This window comes from Mustelus asterias, unplaced genomic scaffold (genome assembly GCF_964213995.1).
Source record: "Mustelus asterias unplaced genomic scaffold, sMusAst1.hap1.1 HAP1_SCAFFOLD_96, whole genome shotgun sequence".
Lineage (NCBI taxonomy): Eukaryota > Metazoa > Chordata > Chondrichthyes > Carcharhiniformes > Triakidae > Mustelus > Mustelus asterias.
The window spans coordinates 1,175,361-1,195,380 of record NW_027590144.1 but is presented as its reverse complement, the minus strand read 5'-3'; the positions used below and the strand labels follow the sequence as shown (position 1 = coordinate 1,195,380).

Sequence of the window (20,020 nt, the reverse complement as noted above, 5' to 3'; positions counted from 1 at the left end):
GATGATATAAATGAAACTACCTGTACTTCATGTGAAGTTACTGAATCTTTAAATCCCGATTCATTATTACACTGTTTTGGGAAGTAATGTAACACTTGTAGTTGTTCAGTGAGTCTCACAATATTTCTGATGCTACCTTATTTATTTTTCACCCTGTTACCTTCACTAATTTGGGTGAGGGCATGTTGAGTGATTTGTTGCACGTGAAAGAACCGCATGTTTCAAATATTACACCCTCCCTCCTCAAACTAATCATGTTCACTCTTTTTATCTTGGATATGAAGATTCAGCATCAGCAGAGAAATGAACCATCCGAGCCGCAGGAATATCTCGTCCTTCTCTTTGTGAGGATCAGCTTGCTAACTCCCGATAAACTCGGGATGGATATCACCCAGACACTCTGGAAGAATTGGAGGTATTAGACTGACACAAATGGAAAAAAGGAGCTCATTCAATTTATGAAATAATCAAGTACAAATACGGGAATTTAGAACAGCATCTTTCAATGCCATATATCAATGCACCCATCAATGCATTCACTGATTCCTCAGTCAAAATATTCAGGCATCAAACTGTCATTCATCCAACCATCATTCATTCAAATGTCACTCATTCCTGCACCAACACAGTAATACATTTATTGTTTGCATAGATTGTGACGTGATATTAATTTAATTGATCCAGTGATCCAGAGGCCCAGGACAATGATGTGGGGACAGGGATTTAAATCAGAGCATTGCAGCTGCTGGAATTTGAATTCAATTAATACATCTGGAATAGATACCAATGACGATCATCGGAACCTCTCTGATTCCCCAATGAAGGAAATCTGCCATCGCTACCTGGTTCACAAGGATGTGACTCCAGGCGGACAGCAAAATAGCTGACTCTTTAATGCCTTCAGAAATGAAAACCAGTCAGTTCAAGGCAATTTGGGACAGGCAAAAAGTGCTGGTGTTTCCAACCAAACATCCCATGGAAAGATGAAGGGAAAGAAAGTACAAACATACATATTCATGTATCGTCTCTCTGAGTCATTTTTCAGTCTGCCTGTGATTCTTTCTGTCCGTCCATCACAATATCCTGATGTGTTGGAAAAATCATAATTGTTGCTGACAGTGTGCCAGAGAAGCTGCATAACTTTCCTTTATTGAGAAATGGGAAAAATGCATATGGATTTACAACTTTAATACATCAAAGTGCCTGAAGTACTGTTACTGGGTAGATTTGTTTATAAATAGGCCTCATTGACAATGTGAAGGGTTTGAGGTTGGCTTGCAGCCAAGCGGTCAGCACTGAGGAAACAGATCTACTGCACAAACAACCCCAGATGCTTCCTGTCAATAACTTTGAGCATTTGACAGCAGCCTGGATTGCTGCCAAATACTGTGTGAGAGAGATTAGCGTGAACCTGAATAGACAAAATGGGATTCAACCATTTAAACAATCAATGTTTCATTCCCACAAAGAAGACACATTTTAAATCGTAATCATTCTAACAAATATTTTCATTCAGTGTCCTGTTCATTATGTGAGTAAATAGTATCGCAAAACAATAAAGTGACCAGATACTGTTTCATTTGTATAACTTCCAAGTAAATGCCATTCGAATAATTAAAGTCTGTTTATTAACCACTTCCTGAAATGGGAGAGAGATGTTGATGGTTCCAATTCCCCAGTCAACTGAGATCAGAGCAATGGCCAAAAATGCATCGAAATAATATTAAAAGAACATCATAAAACTGACATGAGCAGCGGGGATACCTGGAATATTCTGAAAGTTCTGCACCTCATTTAAACAGCAGCGTTTCTTGTACCTGATTTGCACCGTGTTCTATTGTACAGTATAATCTGATTTCCTTTACTGAAGAGTTCCTCTCATAGCTGCCAATGAGTGGAGAAATGATCAGTTCATAACCTGATTCAATGGAAGACAAAACATTTATTCTTGTGATATTGTGCAATATGCCGCAGAGTCCTGATATGCTGTGATCCCAATAACAGTGAATGTTAGACAGCCAGTGGCCAATAGAGTGAGCTGCAACGATTTGGATGCTGAAGGAGAACTTAAATGATCTCCGTGGCCGTTCCATTCATTAACTTCTCTGTCAAAAGTCAATGTTCATTTTATGTTTCTCTGTCAATTCACTATTGGCAACACAGGTGGAGAAGGTGGTGAAGAAGGCATATGGTATGCTTGCCTTTATAGGACGGGGTATAGAGTATAAAAGCTGGAGTCTGATGATGCAGCTGTATAGAACGCTGGTTAGGCCACATTTGGAGTACTGCATCCAGTTCTGGTCGCCGCACTACCAGAAGGACGTGGAGGCATTAGAGAGAGTGCAGAGAAGGTTTACCAGGATGTTGCCTAGTATGGAAGGTCTTAGCTATGAGGAGAGATTGGGTAGACTGGGGTTGTTCTCCTTGGAAAGACGGAGAATGAGGGGAGATCTAATAGAGGTGTACAAGATTATGAAGGGTATAGATAGGGTGAACAGTGGGAAGCTTTTTCCAAGGTCGGAGGTGACGATCACGAGGGGTCACGGGCTCACGCTGAGAGGGGCGAAGTATAACTCAGATATCAGAGGGAGGTTTTTTACACAGAGGGTGGTGGGGGCCTGGAAATCATAGAAATCATAGAAACCCTACAGTGCAGAAAGAGGCCATTTGGCCCATCGAGTCTGCACCGACCACAATCCCACCCAGGCCCTACTCCCTTATCGCTACATATTTACCTGCTAATCCCTCTAAACTACGCATCTCAGGACATTAAGGGGAATTTTTAGCATGGCCAATCAACCTAACCCGCACATCTTTGGACTGTGGGAGGAAACCGGAGCACCCGGAGGAAACCCACGCAGACACGAGGAGAATGTGCAAACTCCACACAGACAGTGACCCAAGCCGGGAATCGAACCCAGGACCCTGGAGCTGTGAAACTGCAGTGCTAACCACTGTGCTACCGTGCCGCCAAGTAGGGTGGTGGAGGAAGGCACGCTGACATCGTTTAAGACTTACCTGGATAGTCACATGAGCAGCCTGGGAATGGAGGGATACAAACGATTGTTCTAGTTGGACCAAGGAGCGGCACAGGCTTGGAGGGCCGAAGGGCCTGTTTCCTGTGCTGTACTGTTCTTTGTTCTTTGTATTTAATTATCAGGAGGGCGGGATTCTTAGTATTTTCAAAGTGCTGTCTTCGAGATTGGGGCAGTTTGACAAATGTAAGGAGAAACATTGTATTGTGTGAGAGTTTCTTCTCATCTCCAAACCCAAATTGTACAGTGATAGCCATCCACACTGTAAATAGAATCACTTTGTTCATCCCCCGCATTTAGTTACAGAAATCGATAACAATTCTTCTGATAAATGATGTTTCATTATTGTAATGTGACAGAGACCCGGAATTGTTACAAAATAGACTGACGGTCTCCTTATTTTCCGAAAATGTTATTTAATCATTTTTAAATTTGTCTTCTTGTTAGGGGCGTGGTAATAAAATCACCATATTTAGAATGGAATTAGTTTTTTTTTAAATAAAGAAATGATGAACTGCAATATCACCATCAGAAATAATGGAGACAATACAATGAACATATTCAGCCAAACAAACATCCCGACACAGACAAAATGTCCATTTTAATATGAACCTATTGTAAATCTGGAAGTCCATTCTGTTGGGGTGTGGAAGGTGGGACCTGGATCCAGTCGCCGCCTCCAGCAGGGAATCAACAGGCGGCGCCTGGAAAGCCGCCCCCTTCTGCCGGGTATTTAAATGCCGCTCACTGGGACCGGAATCCAACAGTCCGGGAGTTGGTTTGTTCACTGAGTTCCTGACACAACCATTTCCCCCAGTTTACCAAAAAGATGAGGTCGGCGATTTCTCTCAGTTTGTTGCTGACTTTCTTATCCGGTGAGTAGTTTTTTTTTATTGTCCAAGTCTCTCACTGTGACTGTCTCAGTCTTTGTTGCAGAGTCAGCAATCATTTCATTAAGATTAATCCTCGCGGTTTTTGATCAATTTTTACAGGTGTCCAGTCGGAGGTTGTGTTGACTCAGCCAAAGACAGAGACCGGGCGTCTCGGAGGCTCCCTGATACTGACCTGTAAAATAAGTGGCTTCGATCTTGGCAGCTACTTCATGCACTGGAGCCGACAGGTTCCCGGACAGGAGCTGGAGTGGCTGCTGAGGTACTATAGTTCATCAAGCAACAACTACGCCCCAGCAATTAAGGATCGATTTACTGCGTCCAAAGACACTTCAAACAATATCTTCTCTTTGGAAATGACGAGGCTGAAGATTGATGACACCGCCATCTATTACTGTGCAAAAGACTACGGTGGGTTCACAGTGCTGAGCACAGCGACATCCTCATTCAAAAACCTCATGGAAAGTGATTGTTCAAATTGGTAATCAGTACCACAGCACGATTTTCAAAGTAAACGAGGCTTCAATTAAATAATGTGTAGAAGTAATATTAGTTTGTGAAAAGGTATGAAAATCTTCCCGGAAAATCTGTGTTGACTGATATGCTAAATCTGCACAGAGGTTTAAAAGCATTCCGATCCCCTTTATAAATATAATGACCAGGTCAAGCTGAAATATCTCACTCATTCGCTCGTAGTAGCGGCAGAATCAGATTTTTGAAAGAGCAGTGAAATTAAATCTTTGTATTTTACAGTAGCAGTCTGCCGCAGTATTTGTCATGCTGTGTCTCACTGTGTACCTGGGCTGGGGTGGCACAGCAGTTACTGTCAATACAAAAATCCCTCCACACTAATTGACCGAGGCTGGATTAGTGCTCTGTTTTACAATCCAACATTATTTACAGCACTGTATTATTTATGTACAGTACTACACATATAGCGGAAATTAATATGGAACATTTATGGGAACTATTTGATTATCAGTTTGTGTTTTCAATAACATGTTCATGTGATCCTCTGTGAAATATAAAACATTAGCGTTATTTATGTAGAGCGAACGGTATCCACCAATACAATAATATTTTCATGAAATGCAGTGATTTACTTTCCCTCTGACTTGTGAATTTTAAAATTAATGGTTGATTTCTGTCTAGTTTTTGCTTGGATGTTTATTGTATGACCCAGCCTAGAGAATGTGACACTGTGACGGCATGGGCTACTGGGGACAAGGGACCATGGTGACGGTGACTGCAGGTAAGAACCATGCATTTATTTAGTAAGTGTTTTACTTGAGTTTTTGTTTTATCTTTTTTCTCGACTTTATTAATTCACTTGTTCACTGAAATGTGGTTTGTTGGATTCTGTGCTGAAAATCTTTACAATGTTTCATGTGATTCTGCTTAAAATCGGGGTTATAGAATTCTACTGTTAATTCACAAAAGGTGATGCTGAATGATTCAGTCTCTGGTTGTTGTGATTTGGTGTTTATCAGCTGAGGACATTGTGTGGCTGGGTTACTTCATATGCCAACCTTCCGTTAAACAGTTCGGCGTTTCTGCAATGTTTAATCTCGGTGACATCCAGTGGCTGCGAGTTGTACCACATACTACACAAGTGTTTGAAATCTAACCCAATATTAACAACATGTGTTAAAGTTCCTGCATTAATGTTATGAACATGTTCCACTTAATCACAATGCTGGTTTTGTTATGTCATTTTTGTGCTCATTTTAATCATTAGTTACTTTGGTGATGGGCGGATTGGCTGGATTTTTAATTGAGATTTTCTGCCAATGTGAAATTTGATTCTGTTGCAAATGTTTGTGGAATTGAGCTGCTTCTGCATGAACCGGAGTTCAGTCCCTCAGTGATGCGTTTTTCTGGTGAGGAGGTTGTCTGTCTGGGTGACTTTGAATAAGTATAATTTGTGAAATGGTTTGGCGATTCTGCATTGTTCACACTCGGTGACACTGAGCTGTTACACGCTTTGTGATTGAACACAAAGTCTGCGGGTTTTAAACTGCTTGACGTGTGTGCCTGCAGACAGAAATCAGGCAGGCTTTATTGTATTTGTATTTTTAGAATCGTAAGTGATAATTGCAGTTTAAACTAAACCACGGTTTATGCCCCTCGTCCAGAACATAGTTTGCCACTGCATTCACAATTTGGGATATATGCAACGTTGGTGGCATCTGATGGCTGCAGCTTTTATCATCCAAATGTTTCAATATATTTGAAATCTGTTTGAAATATGACCGAATATGAATAGAATGTGGTAAAGTTTCAATATTAATTTATTGGACGTATTCCACCTCCTCGCAATGCTATTGCTCTTATTCCAGATTTCTGGCTTGTTTAGTCATTCAAACATTTGGTGACGAGCTGGTTTGCTGGATTCGATATTGAGATTTTCTTGCAATGATATTTCTGATTTTGTTGAATGGATAATTGAGCTGCGTCTCCGTGAAACGGATTCATTCCCTCATTGATGTGTTTTGGCGTGTTTCTGTTGAGTAGGTTCTGTGGTTGGGTCATTCTGAATGTTGAAAATGTGTGAAATGGTTTGGTGTTTCGGCATTGTTTCTGCATTGTTTAAACCCGGTGGCATTGAGCGGTTACACGTTTTCTGGTTGAATGCAAGCAATCTATGAGTTTGAGAATCCTTGCAGGAAGAAAACAAGCAGGTTGTGGAAGAAATAAAATAAAGATATCACAGCATTTTAATAAATTTTATCTAACGCTTGGAAATTAAAATAAATCATGTCTTACAACGCTCAATCGGACACTAAGTCGTTGCTGCAATCATAAACTTCTCATTATCAAGTTTGATAGTAAAATTAATATAAATCAAACTATTATTAATCGGTAACATAACTCCATATTCACTGAAGGTTGTTTTACATTAGTATTTCGCATTAATCGGCTTTAATAGTTCTGCTGTGCTTTGCACACAATTAACATGACCAGAAAAGTTTCTAGGCTGGAAATGTTTTGAGATAATTCCAGAAACTATTTCAATGATAACAAGCTGTTTCAATAGCAGCGCTCAGTATAACAAGATACTTTGCATTAATCGGTATCTCCCTGATTAAGTTCGCATTCACTTAAATATGAGTTTTGGAGAATAAGACATTGCTATTTCGCAATTTATGTATCCGATAATTAGATTCTATCTGTGCAGGTGCAACCACATATTCCTTCCAAGTAATTTAGAATTGGATAGCGAGATAATTAATCACTAATCTCATTTTAAAATTGTGAAATGGTTTGGTATTTCTTAATCGTTTCTGAATTGATTGAGCTCAGTAATATTGAGCGGGTACACGTTTTTTGGCTAAATGAATAAACAAACTGCGTTTGAAAATTCTTGTAGGGGTAAAACAAACTTGTTTCGGAAAAAAAATGAATATAGGCTAAATCATTTTATTCATGTCAACTGTTGCTTACATATTGAAGTAAATCATGAATTACAATTCCTACTGTGTCACTGTATCTCTGTTAGGGATATTACATTACCCTGAATTTGATGTGCTCATTTTCAGAAAAATTACATTATTTGCCCAGTTTTCGAGATTTGCGACAGACAGGGAGAGATAGTTAAAAGTCGAAGGGAGTTTTGAAATGAACATCAGTTTATTTTAAAATAAGTTATTGCTTATTTTGTTGTTGCAATTTGACCATTGATAAATTAAAATCAAACAGTTTGAATTCATGTGACAGTGAACACATGTTTTCTGACAGGTGAATTTGCTAACTTCAAATAATTGTTCATATAATTATATTTGAATTGTAGTAAATTGTCAACAGAAACTGGCTCGAGATTGACAAGTTAATGCTTGAAATTCAAAAAGATTAATTTATATAAAAATATTGCAATGATATTTCAAATGTTATAAAAATAATATTTGCTCTGCACTTAATAATAACATCCTGTCTCCCATTACTGGTGAACACAGGATAGAATTATAGGATGAATCAATGACAGAATAGAAAAGTTAATTCTCTCTGAACCTCATGTTTAATTCTAATTAAATATTATACTTAAGAAAATGTCTGGACTTATATTCTGCATCATGTTTCGATATTGCAGAGGATTGGAATCAATTGTCCTCATTATGTCTTGCACTGCTTAATTCAGATCTTCTTCAATTAAACAATATGTTCAGTAATTAAATTAGATGGATAGTCTAAATTATTAAACCGAGGAAACAGTTTTATTGATTTCAAAGTGCCAGGCCGTTACAGTATAAAGGAATTCGGAAGTATGCATTTTAACACGTTTGTAGGTTATAATAAGACATTTGGAGTAAAAGTGAAAAAGTAAAATATTACAATGTGATTAGATTTAAGCAAATGAATTACAGATTCCTGAATCTTTCCATTCAGTAATTTGAAATTTATTGTTTAAGATTGTTCAAGACTGAATTGGAACCTAGTTCTTTAACAATGTTCCAGAACAAAGCAAGTTTGGAATGATTGAAAACTGATTTTGTTGCAGAGTACAAATCAGCTATCAGGAGACCCGACTGGCAAATAACAATAACTTAAAATATCATATTGGTGCTGATTAATGCAAAACAAAGGACCTTGATAGTGCACTGGCGTGCAAAATATCCGTTTCAGAAAATATTTAATTCTATCGGAAATGAATTCAGAAGCAAAACATTTCTTTACTCTGCTGTACTCAGCTCGATAAAGTGTTTTGCCTCGAATATTTTGTTGATTACATTTAATTAAGAAATTTGATCAAAGCAGGTAATGGTTTTCAATGTAAATGTTTCTTGGTTTGTTTAATTGTTGCTGTTTCACTGCATCTCTGTTAGGGACATTGAACAATTCTGAATCTGTTATTTTTGAGTGCTCATTTTCAGTGAAATTACATTTTTACATTGTTTTCGAGAATTGAGACAGACAGAAATAATTAAAAGTCGAACGGAATTTTGGAATGAATATCAGTTTAATTTAAAAGAGTTTATTGATTTTTGTTGTTGTTGTAAGTTGATCATTGATCAATTAGAATCAAACAGTTTGAATGAAATTGAACAGATCAATCTGCTGGGAACTCGATTGTTGCACCATTTGTGTCTGTTCTGTTTCTGTGCGCGTGGTCACTGTGTTGGCATCAAGGGTCTGGCTGACTGGCTGTAAAACTTTTGGTTCCTTCCCCTGTATTTCAGGGAGTAAAAATTGATTTATTTCTTCAATAAACTTGTATCTGTGAGAAACGTGACAGGTTGATCTGATGTTTGACTCGGCGTCTCAGAAATGAGATCCCTCAAGCACATTGTGACCGTTAGAGAGAGCAGAACCGTCAGATTATAGAAGGAGATTTGGTTGATTTTTAACCAGTGATGTACCGGCCTTGGGAACTTTCGATGAGCAAAAGCAAAGGGAGATTTACTATATTGTGCTCCGTACTATAACAGTCCCTGACCAGTTTAGTTGGACAGTTAGACGGTCAAATTCAAAGAACAAAGAACAGTACAGCACAGGAAACAGGCCCTTCGGCCCTCCAAGCCTGTGCCGCTCCTTGGTCCAACTAGACCAATCGTTTGTATCCCTCCACTCCCAGGCTGCTCATGTGACTATCCAGGTAAGTCTTAAACGATGTCAGCGTGCCTGCCTCCACCACCCTACCCGACAGCGCATTCCAGGCCCCCACCACCCTCTGTGTAAAAAACATCCCTCTGATATCTGAGTTATACTTCGCCCCTCTCACCTTGAGCCCGTGACCCCTCGTGATCGTCACCTCCGACCTGGGAAAAAGCTTCCCACTGTTCACCCTATCTATACCCTTCATAATCTTGTACATCTCTATTAGATCTCCCCTCATTCTCCGTCTTTCCAGGGAGAACAACCCCAGTTTACCCAATCTCTCCTCATAGCTAAGACCCTCCATACCAGGCAACATCCTGGTAAACCTTCTCTGCACTCTCTCTAACGCCTCCACGTCCTTCTGGTAGTGCGGCGACCAGAACTGGACGCAGTACTCCAAATGTGGCCTAACCAGCGTTCTATACAGCTGCATCATCAGACTCCAGCTTTTATACTCTATACCCCGTCCTATAAAGGCAAGCATACCATATGCCTTCTTCACCACCTTCTCCACCTATGTTGCCACCTTCAAGGATTTGTGGACTTGCACCCCTAGGTCCCTCTGTGTTTCTATACTCCTGATGACTCTGCCATTTATTGTATAACTCCTCCCTACATTATTTCTTCCAAAATGCATCATTTCGCATTTATCCGGATTAAGCTCGATCTGCCACCTCTCCGCCCAATTTTCCAGCCTATCTATATCTTGCTGTATTGCCCGACAATGCTGTTCGCTATCCGCAAGTCCAGCCATCTTCGTGTCATCCGCAAACTTGCTGATTACACCAGTTACACATTCGTTTGCATCTTATTTTTAATTTCTGAAGGCAATTTAGAGTCGCTTGGAAAGCCAGAATTTTAAAATTGTTCCTTGGAAAAGAATTGATATAAAGTATCCTTGAATAATTGTGGTGCACATGGTGTTGGCATTCGCCGTGCTGTTACGCAGGATTTTGACCCAGCGACTGTGAAGGAAATGAGATATTGTTTCAAGTCAGGATGTTTGACTTGGAGGGGAGCTTGTAGGTGGTAGTCAGGATGGTTGACTTGGAGGGGAGCTTGTAGGTGGTAGTGTTCCTATGTGCTGCTCTCCTTGCCCTGCTCGGATGTAAAGGCAGCGGGTTTAGACAATGCTTTCAGTGGAGTCTTGCTGAGTTGCTGCAGTACATCTTCTATGTGATGCATAGTGCTGTCACTGCTTGTTGGTGATGGAGAGAGTGAATGCGGTAAATTAAGGCAGGTAATCTTGTGGGTCGCTTTGTCCTGGATTCTGTCGAATTTCTTGAGTTTTTTACAAGTTCCCCTGATTGAAGCAAGTGAAAATTATTCAATTAAGACTGATTTGAGGAAGATTTAAATGTTTTTCCAATCCTTGCCCCGCGGTCCGTATTGTGTTCACTTGTCACTCACTGTGAGAGTGGATGAGGGTATGTGTGGAGTGATATTCGAAGCTGAGTCAGCCAGATAGAGACTTACACACATCGACACTCTCACACGTATAAATACACAAATGCACATTCTTATATTCTCGCACACATGCACGCACACACACACACACACACACACACACACACACACATACACAGATACATACTCACACTTTCTCTCTCAAACGAACTCTTTAACGCACCCACACATATCATCTCTCTCTCACGTACACACACACTCTCTCAAACACAATTACATACATACTTTCGCTCTCCCAATCAATGTCTGATACCCCTATACACAAAAGCACTCACACACGCACACCCCCACGGACTTTCTCTCTTACACACAGACACACACTCTCACATCAGTACAGTCTCACACTCTCTTACACGCACACTCACATGCATTCTCTGTCTCACACATACTTGGTCACACACGCTCAAGCTGTCTCACACTTATTCACACACGCTCTCTCACAATTCCTCTTGCACACGCATCCCTCTCACGCACACGCACATATTTCATTCTCTGTTTCACACACTATCTCACACATTCACATTCTTGCTCTGTCACAAACACTCTCTCATGCACACACTCTAACACACACTCTTACACATAGACACAGTATCTCACATAAGCACAATCTCACACTCTCGCGCACACATTCTCTCTCTCTCACACACACATACATGCACTATCTCTCTCACATTGCCTCTTCCTGCACTCTCACTGTCTCACACTCATTCACATGCTCTGTCTCTCTGATACCCATACTTGCACTTGCATTGTCTCACACAGGCACATATTCCCTGTCTCTCTCTCTTTCACACGCTCACTCCATTACACATTATCTCACACATGCACATTCTTGCTTTCAAGCACTCGCTCACAAACACTCTCTCTCTGACACCCACGCAATCTCGCACACAGTCTCTCACACATGCACACACATGTCTGCACAATGCATCACTCTTAAACACTCCGCCTTTCACAGACACACATTCTCTCAGCAGTTATCTCACACACACTCACTGATCCACTGTGTCTAAATTGCACTCATTTTGTCACTCAACCACACTCTCCCCGCCCCTCCACACACACATACACGCACACACACGCTTTCTCGAACAGAGACACATTCTCACACACATGAAGAATAACTCTTCAAACACACCTTCTCTCTCTCACACACACCCTTTCTCTCACACACACTCTCTCCTCATGCACGCACATACTACTGCTTCACACACGTGCAAACTCACACGTGTCTCACACACACACCACAGGAAATCTCTCTCTCACACACATAGCACACATAAAAACTCTCTCTCTCCCTCTCTCTCTCACACACACACAAACACATTGCTCCGACCTCACACACATTGCGCACAATCTCTCACACACACGCAATCACACACACATTTTCACACACTCCTGAACATATTTTGCTTTCCAACAGCACACCTTTCCCTCCTTCTCACAAACACTATCTTTCACATGAATACAACACTCTCTCCCACACACATACCCTCTCCCTCACGAACACGCTCTTTTTCACAGACAACTGTATCTCACGCAGACACACTCCCTTTCACATAAGCACACACTCCATCACAGAAAGACGTACTTTGTCACACACACACTCCCCCCTTTCACAAAAACACACACTCGATCAAACACTCTCTCTCACACACACATTCACCCTCTCTCTCTCACACACACACCCACAGACTATTTCTCTTTCACACAAATACACTGTCTTTCACAAAAACACTCTCTTACACACAGAAACTCTCTCTCTCTCTCACGCACACACACACACACACACACAGTCGCACTCACACTCAGATATACACCCAAACTCTCTCTCACAAACATTCTCCATCTCACACACGTGCTCAAGTGACTGTCCTTGTCATCCAGGCAGCTTGTGAACGAGTATGAGCTCGAGGAGCCCGAGTAAAACTGGAGTGAATGGGAATCAGGGGGAAATTCTACTCTGTTTGGAGTCATACTTAGCACAAAGCAAGATTGTATTGGTTGTTGGAGGTCAAACATCTCAGTTCAGATGTTAGTGCAGGAGTTCGGCAGGGGAGTGTTCTGGGACAAACAATCTTCTCCTGCTTCATTACTGACACTCCTTCCAACACAAGGTCAGAAGTAGGGATGTTCACTGATGATTGCACAATGCTCAGCACCAAATGGGACTCCACAGATAATGAAATAGTCCATGTCCAATGAAACAAGTTTTGGACTGCATCCAGGCTTGGGCTGACAAGTGGCAAGTAACATTTGCACCACACGAATGAAGACAATCACCATCTCCAGTAAGAAATGATCTAACTGTCACACCATGACATTCAATGACAATACCATCAATCAATCCCCCACTGTCAACATCCCGGGGTTACCATTGACAAGAAACTGAACCGGACAAACTGTATAACTATCGTGCCTACAGGAAAAGATCAGGAAAATGTTCACCCACACTCGCTCACCCTCACACACTCACACACCCTCATTCACTTACTCTCACCCAATCCCGCTCACTCACTCTCACCCACTCACCCTCACTCACCCTCGCTCACCCACTCCCTCATTCACCCACCCTCACGCTCTCCAATGCTCATCCTCGCCCGTACTCATTCACCGACCCTCACTCATCCATCTTCATTCATCCACTCTCTCTCATTTACTCACTCACCCACTCTCACTCACCCTCACTCATCCTCCCTCACCCACTCGCCCTAACTCACTCAAACACACACACTCACCCTCACTCATTCACCATCAATCACTCACCCTCACAAATTCATCCTCAGCCTAACTCACCCTCACTCACCCATCCTCATTCGCCCTGACTCCCTCACCCTCACACCCTCACTCACTCATATTCACTCACTCACCCTCACCCATCCTCACTCATTCACTCGCACACACTCACTCTAACTCACACACTCTCACTCTAACTCACTCTCTTACCCTCAACCACACACCCTAACTCACTCCCCCTCACCTGCTCACTCACATTCACTCACCCTCACTCTCTCACCCTCACTCACTCACTCACTGCCTCAGTCACGCACCAACCCTCATATTCACCCTTTCTCACTCACACCCACTTACCCACCCTCACTCACTCACTCACTCACTCACCCTCAATCCCTCATCCTCACTCAAACATCTTCACTCACTCTCCCACACTCACCCACCCTCCCTAACTCTCACACTCACTCACACACCCACCACCACTCACATAATCTCACTCACCCACCTTCACTCACACACATTCACTTACACGGCCTCATTCACACATTCAGCCACCTTCGCTCACACACCCTCTCTCATGCACCCTTATTTACTCACTTACCCTCAATCACTCATCCTCACTCAAAGAGACTCACTCACTCATTTTCACTTACCCACCTTCCATCACTGATCCACTCTCGCTCATTCAGTCACTCACCCTGACGCACTCACATTCTCTCACTCACGCTCACTAATTCAGTGTGAGTATGATTGCAACGAGAGAGCAGACAGAACTGAAGCTATACTTGTTGTTCAAATGTGGGAGCTGCCCTGGGAGTGCAGAGAGCTGGAGGGAATCGCTGGGGGCACGGTGCCAGGGAAAATGGCAAAGAGCCGGGGGGAGAACAGTATGCGTGCGAAAGGGCAGAAAGGTGGCGGAAAGAGCAGAGAGGCTGGAAAAAGAGCAGAGAGCCAGGGGAAAGGGCAGAAAGTCTGGGGAAAGAGCAGAGAGACTGGGAAAAGGGCAGAGAGCCAGGACAGAGGGCAGAGAGCCGGGGGGAGGTGCAGAGAGCTAGCAGAAATGGCAAAGAGCCCGGGAAAGGGTAGACAGCTGGCGGAAATGGTAGAGAGCCGGGACAGATGGCAGAGAGCTGGGGGAAAGGGCAAAGAGCCCGGGGAAAGGGTAATGACCCGGGGGAAAGGGCGAAGAGCTGGGGAAGTGGGTAGGGAGCTGGGACAGAGAGCAGAGAGCCGGGGGAGAGGGCGGAGAGCTGGGGGGAGGGGGGGGCAGTGCAGAGTGCCGGGGGAAAGGGTGAAAGTGCCACAGAAAAGGGCAGAGAGCCGGGGAAAAGGGGCAGAGAGTGGGTTATCGGCGGGAAATGGAATATGGAGCTTGCACCATAATCAGCTCAACCATAATCTGATTGAATGATGGAAAAGAATTCAGGGCCCGAATGGCCATCTCCTGATATTAATGCATGATCCTCCAAGAGTCAATGTTGCAATTATTTGAATTGGTAATCACATTTAGAGTTTCCTGGTCATTCTGTAAGTATTCATTCCGGAGGTATTTTTGAAGCAAAGTCACTCGTCAGGTTTATTTGGAATCACGAGCTTTCGAAGCGCTGCTCCTTCATCAGGTGAGTGGATGATATGAATGAAGAGGCAACTTCTTCATCACAAAGTGCTGTTGTTTGAGAAACAAATAGTTGCTGAAATAATGGAGAAAATCGTGCTCTTCTATATTATACCAAGCAATGGTATGTCATTTCGATCGCACAGAATGTTTTTTTTTCTTTCCAGTCTGATGGAGGTGGAGACAGGGATGTTCTACAGAGATGACGATTCCTAAATGATAGAAGTAACAGAATCTCAAAGGTGGATGCAGGTTTTAATCGGGAAATATGAGGATAAGTTCATAATTCTAAAAAATCGTGATGTAGAAACATAGAAAATAGAAGCAGGAGGATGCCATTCGGCCCTTTGAGCCTGTTCCGCCATTTATTTTGATCATGGCTCATCAATATCCTGTTCCCGCCTACTCCCCATCCCTTGACCCCCCCCCCCTTTAGCCCCAAGCGCGACATCTGATAGAAACATATATTTGTCTAAACATGTTTGATTAATTGATAAACACAAGTAAGAGTCTAACGTTTTCATTCGGCTATTTTTTTCCCAGCGGCACCGTCTCCGCCCACTCTCTACAGCCTGGTTTCCTCCTGTCAGCAAAAAAACACCGACGGCTCCGTCACCTATGGCTGTTTGGCGATGGACTACTCTCCAGAAATCACCAGTCTCACCTGGAAGAAAAATGGACAGCTGGTTAACACTGGATTTAAGACTTACCCGTCAGTGAGAAACACGAAGGGAACCTACACACTGAGCAGCCAGTTAACCATCACTGACTCAGAGGGAGAATGCCCCAAAATTGACTGTGAGGTTCGACACAGCGGCTCAGTCAAGAGCATAGAAATGCAATGTAAGTGTTGTGGAACCTGGGCAAGACAGAGACGCTGTGATTGAACTGTATAAGTCTTTAGTTATAACTGATTTGTAGCACTCTGAAAAATTTGAATTAAGCAAAATCCAGGTAAGTGTCTACTGACTGAAACGTTGCTCAGAACCAAACAAACAACAGAAACGTTACTGTGCAGAATGAGGCCATTTAGCCCATCATGTCTGTGCTGGCCAAAAGGGAGAACAAATAAACTAGCCAGACATTTTAGCCCATTTTCGAGCCCTTGTGCCGTAGCCTAGCAGGGTAAAGCACTTGAGATACAGACCCAGATACCTTTTAAATGACCATGCTCCGTGGTAATTCAACCCTCCACTTGGGGAATGAATTATTTCTGTCTACCTTCCTTATAATTTTGTGAACCACAATTACGTCACGCCTCAGCCTCCTCATTTTCTAAGGAGATCAACCCCTGCCTATCCAATCTCGCTTCATGGCTGCAATTTTCAGGCCCTGGCAACATTCTTGTAAACCTCATCTCTCGCCAGAGTCATTACGTCATTCCTGCAACGTGGTGACCAGAACTGTACAGCAAACTCCAAACGTGGCCTAACTGGCATTTTATACAGCTCCATCATTACATTACTGTTTTGGTACTCAATACCGCACATAATAGAGGAACTAACCCCATATGATTTCTTGATCAACTTTTAGCTGCCCTACCATCTACAAGTCCTGTGGAAATGCATTCCAAGGTCTCGCATTTCCTCAATCCCTCTCAACCTTCCAGTTTATTGACTATCCCCTTGCTTTGTTTGCCCTCCCCAAATGCATTGCGTGACACTTCTGACTGTTGAATTCGATTCGCCACTTCCCTGCCCATTTAACCAAACCACGGATATCATTCTCAAGTCGACAGCTACCCTTCGAAAATATTACAACTAATTTTAATTGTTATCAATTGATTAGGCAAGTAACGTCTAACATGTGTTTGTTGAAGGCGACATTCCCCCAACCGTTATCCTCACCGTGAGTTCCAGTGAAGAAATCAGAAGCAGGAAATTTGCAACCATCGTCTGTTCAATCATCGATTTCCAGCCAAAGTCAATGACGGTGAAGTGGCTGAAGAATGGGAAACCCGTAGATTCAGGAATTGTCACCTCTCCCGCCTGTGACGTGAACGGGAACTTCTCGGCCAGCAGTCGGTTGACAGTCTCCGCTCAGGAATGGTTCAGCAAAGCGGTCTATACCTGCCAGGTCACTCATCAAGGATTCACTCAGAGCCAGAACATCAGCGGATCTCTGGGTAAGAGACTCAAACCGAGAAAAATAAATAAATCATTCCGCTGTTAATCGAAATTAGGAATCTATTAAAGTTAGTACAAAGCACAGAACAACTTCCAAGTTATTGTCATGTGGTTTGCTGCATTAGGACAGTGCCCCATTCAGAATTTCATCACAACAGCAATTTTTGTTATTTCTTCATGAGATGTGCATCTGTGGCCCACCCCTTATGGCATGTATGTGTCAATCACATTGCTGTGGACCTGGAGTCACATGCATGCCAGGCCAGCTAAAGACAGCAGATTTACTTTTCTAAAGGGCATCCGTGAACCAGCTGGGCTTTTACAACAATGACTTCATGATGATCATTTGACTTTTAATCATAGATTTTTGCTAAATTCAAATTTCACCATCTGCAATGGTGAGATTCGAATCTGTGTCCCCAGAGTCTTGCCCTACGTTACAAGCCCATTGACAACACCACCATGTCAGCCTCCCCTTGCAATAGTGTTCCCCTCCATTTTGAAGTAATATAGTGAGCATGGTGGTCTTGATGTCAGCTTTTTCCTGAGACAGTAGGTGTGTCGGACTGTTTCACAGGTCACACCATAGGGGTAAAATATTGGAAAGTGCATCCACCCTATTTATAAACCAACGGCCAGTACTTTTTTCCTGGGTTCAGGATGGTATATTTGTTTGGGAATGCTGCAATGCTGATTCATGAGAATGATACCGCTGCTACAATACTTAAACAAAAGAGAATAATTTCACAGAGCAGGCTGGTTTTCCATCCTCCATAGAAGTTGAAAGGCGATAGTTAGAGGTTGATATCTCGAAGGCGACTTCGTCTCCTTTCGGCTGAAGACTGCTGTCCTGCTTCTGAAGGAGAACTAGGGTGGATTTTAATTTCTCATTCACAGATCCTTCCCAGTGCCCTGACTCCACAGTGACGATACAGCCACCGCCAATCGAACAGGTATTACTGGAGGCGACCGTGACCTTAACCTGCATCATTTCAAATGCTCCTTATGGAGTCAACGTGTCCTGGATCCGAGACAGGAAGTATTTGAAATCAGAGATTGCCGAAATGCCAGGAGTGGATCCTGACAGCGTGGTCAGCAACTTAAACATCTCGACACAAGCCTGGCTGAGTGCGGCTGTGTTTGACTGCGTGGTGAGCCATCAGGATCTGCCGACTCCTTTAAGAAAATCCATCCACAAGGAAACAGGTGAGCTGAGAGATTGAAGCAATAAATGCGTCACTGTGTCTATTTCCAGTGGAAGTGTACTGGTCAATATTCAGTATTCAGTGCATTAATGGTGTCCCCTGAGTGGAAACTCCACTAACTAAAGACTCTGGCCCTGCAGATATTTGTACGGGGAAATTTGATGTGTTTATGAATGAAAAGTGAACTGAAGGCGATGTTATTGGGTTTAGATCGAATAAGGAGGGAGGAGCCTGATGTGGAGCATAAAAACCAGAAAACCAAAAATAAAGCCGATCAGTTGGGCCGAATAGCCTGATTCAGTGCTGTGAACTTTCTGAAACTTTCCAGTCCAACCCGCTGAGTTATTTGAGAAAACAATTGCGTTCAACTCTCCTCCAAGCTGGAAGTCAAAAATAGAAACATTTAAAATCGAAAGCGAAGCACATTTTTCTGATATCTAGCCAGCAGTTTCATTGTCTCCAGAATTCTCCAGTTTATTGACATCTATTCTACATTTTCTGCAGATCTAAATCCGCGGGAACCGTCCGTCTCTGTCCTCCTGCCCTCGGCAGAAGAAGTCTCCGCTCAGAGATTCGTCTCCCTCAGCTGCTTAGTGAGACGTTTCTCCCCGCGAGAGATCTTCGTCAAGTGGACCGTCAACGACAAGCCGGTGAATCCTGGGAACTACACGAACACCGCGGTGGTCGCGGAGAACGGCAATAGCTCCTTCTTCATGTACAGTCTGTTATCCATTGCAGCAGAGCAATGGTCCAGCGGCGCTTCTTACTCCTGTGTGGTGGGACATGAAGCCATCCCCTTGAAGATCATCAACAGAACAGTTGACAAATCCAGCGGTAAACCCAGTTTTGTGAACATTTCCCTTGCACTGATGGACACCGTTAATTCATGTCAATGAGAATCACTCGGTTACATTAAAAACTTCAATAAAAAGAATAAAATCTTTTTCCTCCAACGATAAATGAAATACCCAATTGCTTAATTGATTGGTTTTCAATTTTACTTCCACTATGTATCTTTGGTTTGAGTCAGGTATTTTCACGTCTCGGGCCCAAGCCTTGTTGAACCAGTGCACCCAGCTCAGATACACCCTGTGTTAGAGACAGAGTAGAGCACTTTCATTACAGTATTCTGCAAAATATCTTCACCGACTTTTCTCCCACTGAGGAGAAATCTGACAATTTGAACATTTCTGACAAACAAACACAATTTAGATCTCGGTGTTCCTGCTTCTCTCGTTGTCCATGCCTTTACCATTGATGTCAGCTTTAAGCTGCTGCACCACACCCACTGGGAACTGAAGTGAGGGTCACACAGAAACATGGGGCAACAATCCCCCCATCAGAGAGAGGGGAGAGT

At 42.7% G+C, this 20,020-nt stretch overlaps 1 gene segment (V, D, J or C); it reads left to right on the top strand.

The window, feature by feature from the left end:
- The first annotated feature begins 3,797 nt into the window (after positions 1–3,797).
- Positions 3,798–19,644, top strand: LOC144484235 (Ig heavy chain C region-like). The segment is given in 7 exon segments: positions 3,798–3,910; positions 4,028–4,350; positions 5,126–5,177; positions 15,876–16,184; positions 17,152–17,457; positions 18,356–18,664; positions 19,168–19,644. Coding segments are annotated over 7 exon segments (1,737 nt in total).
- Positions 19,645–20,020: the final 376 nt, after the last annotated feature.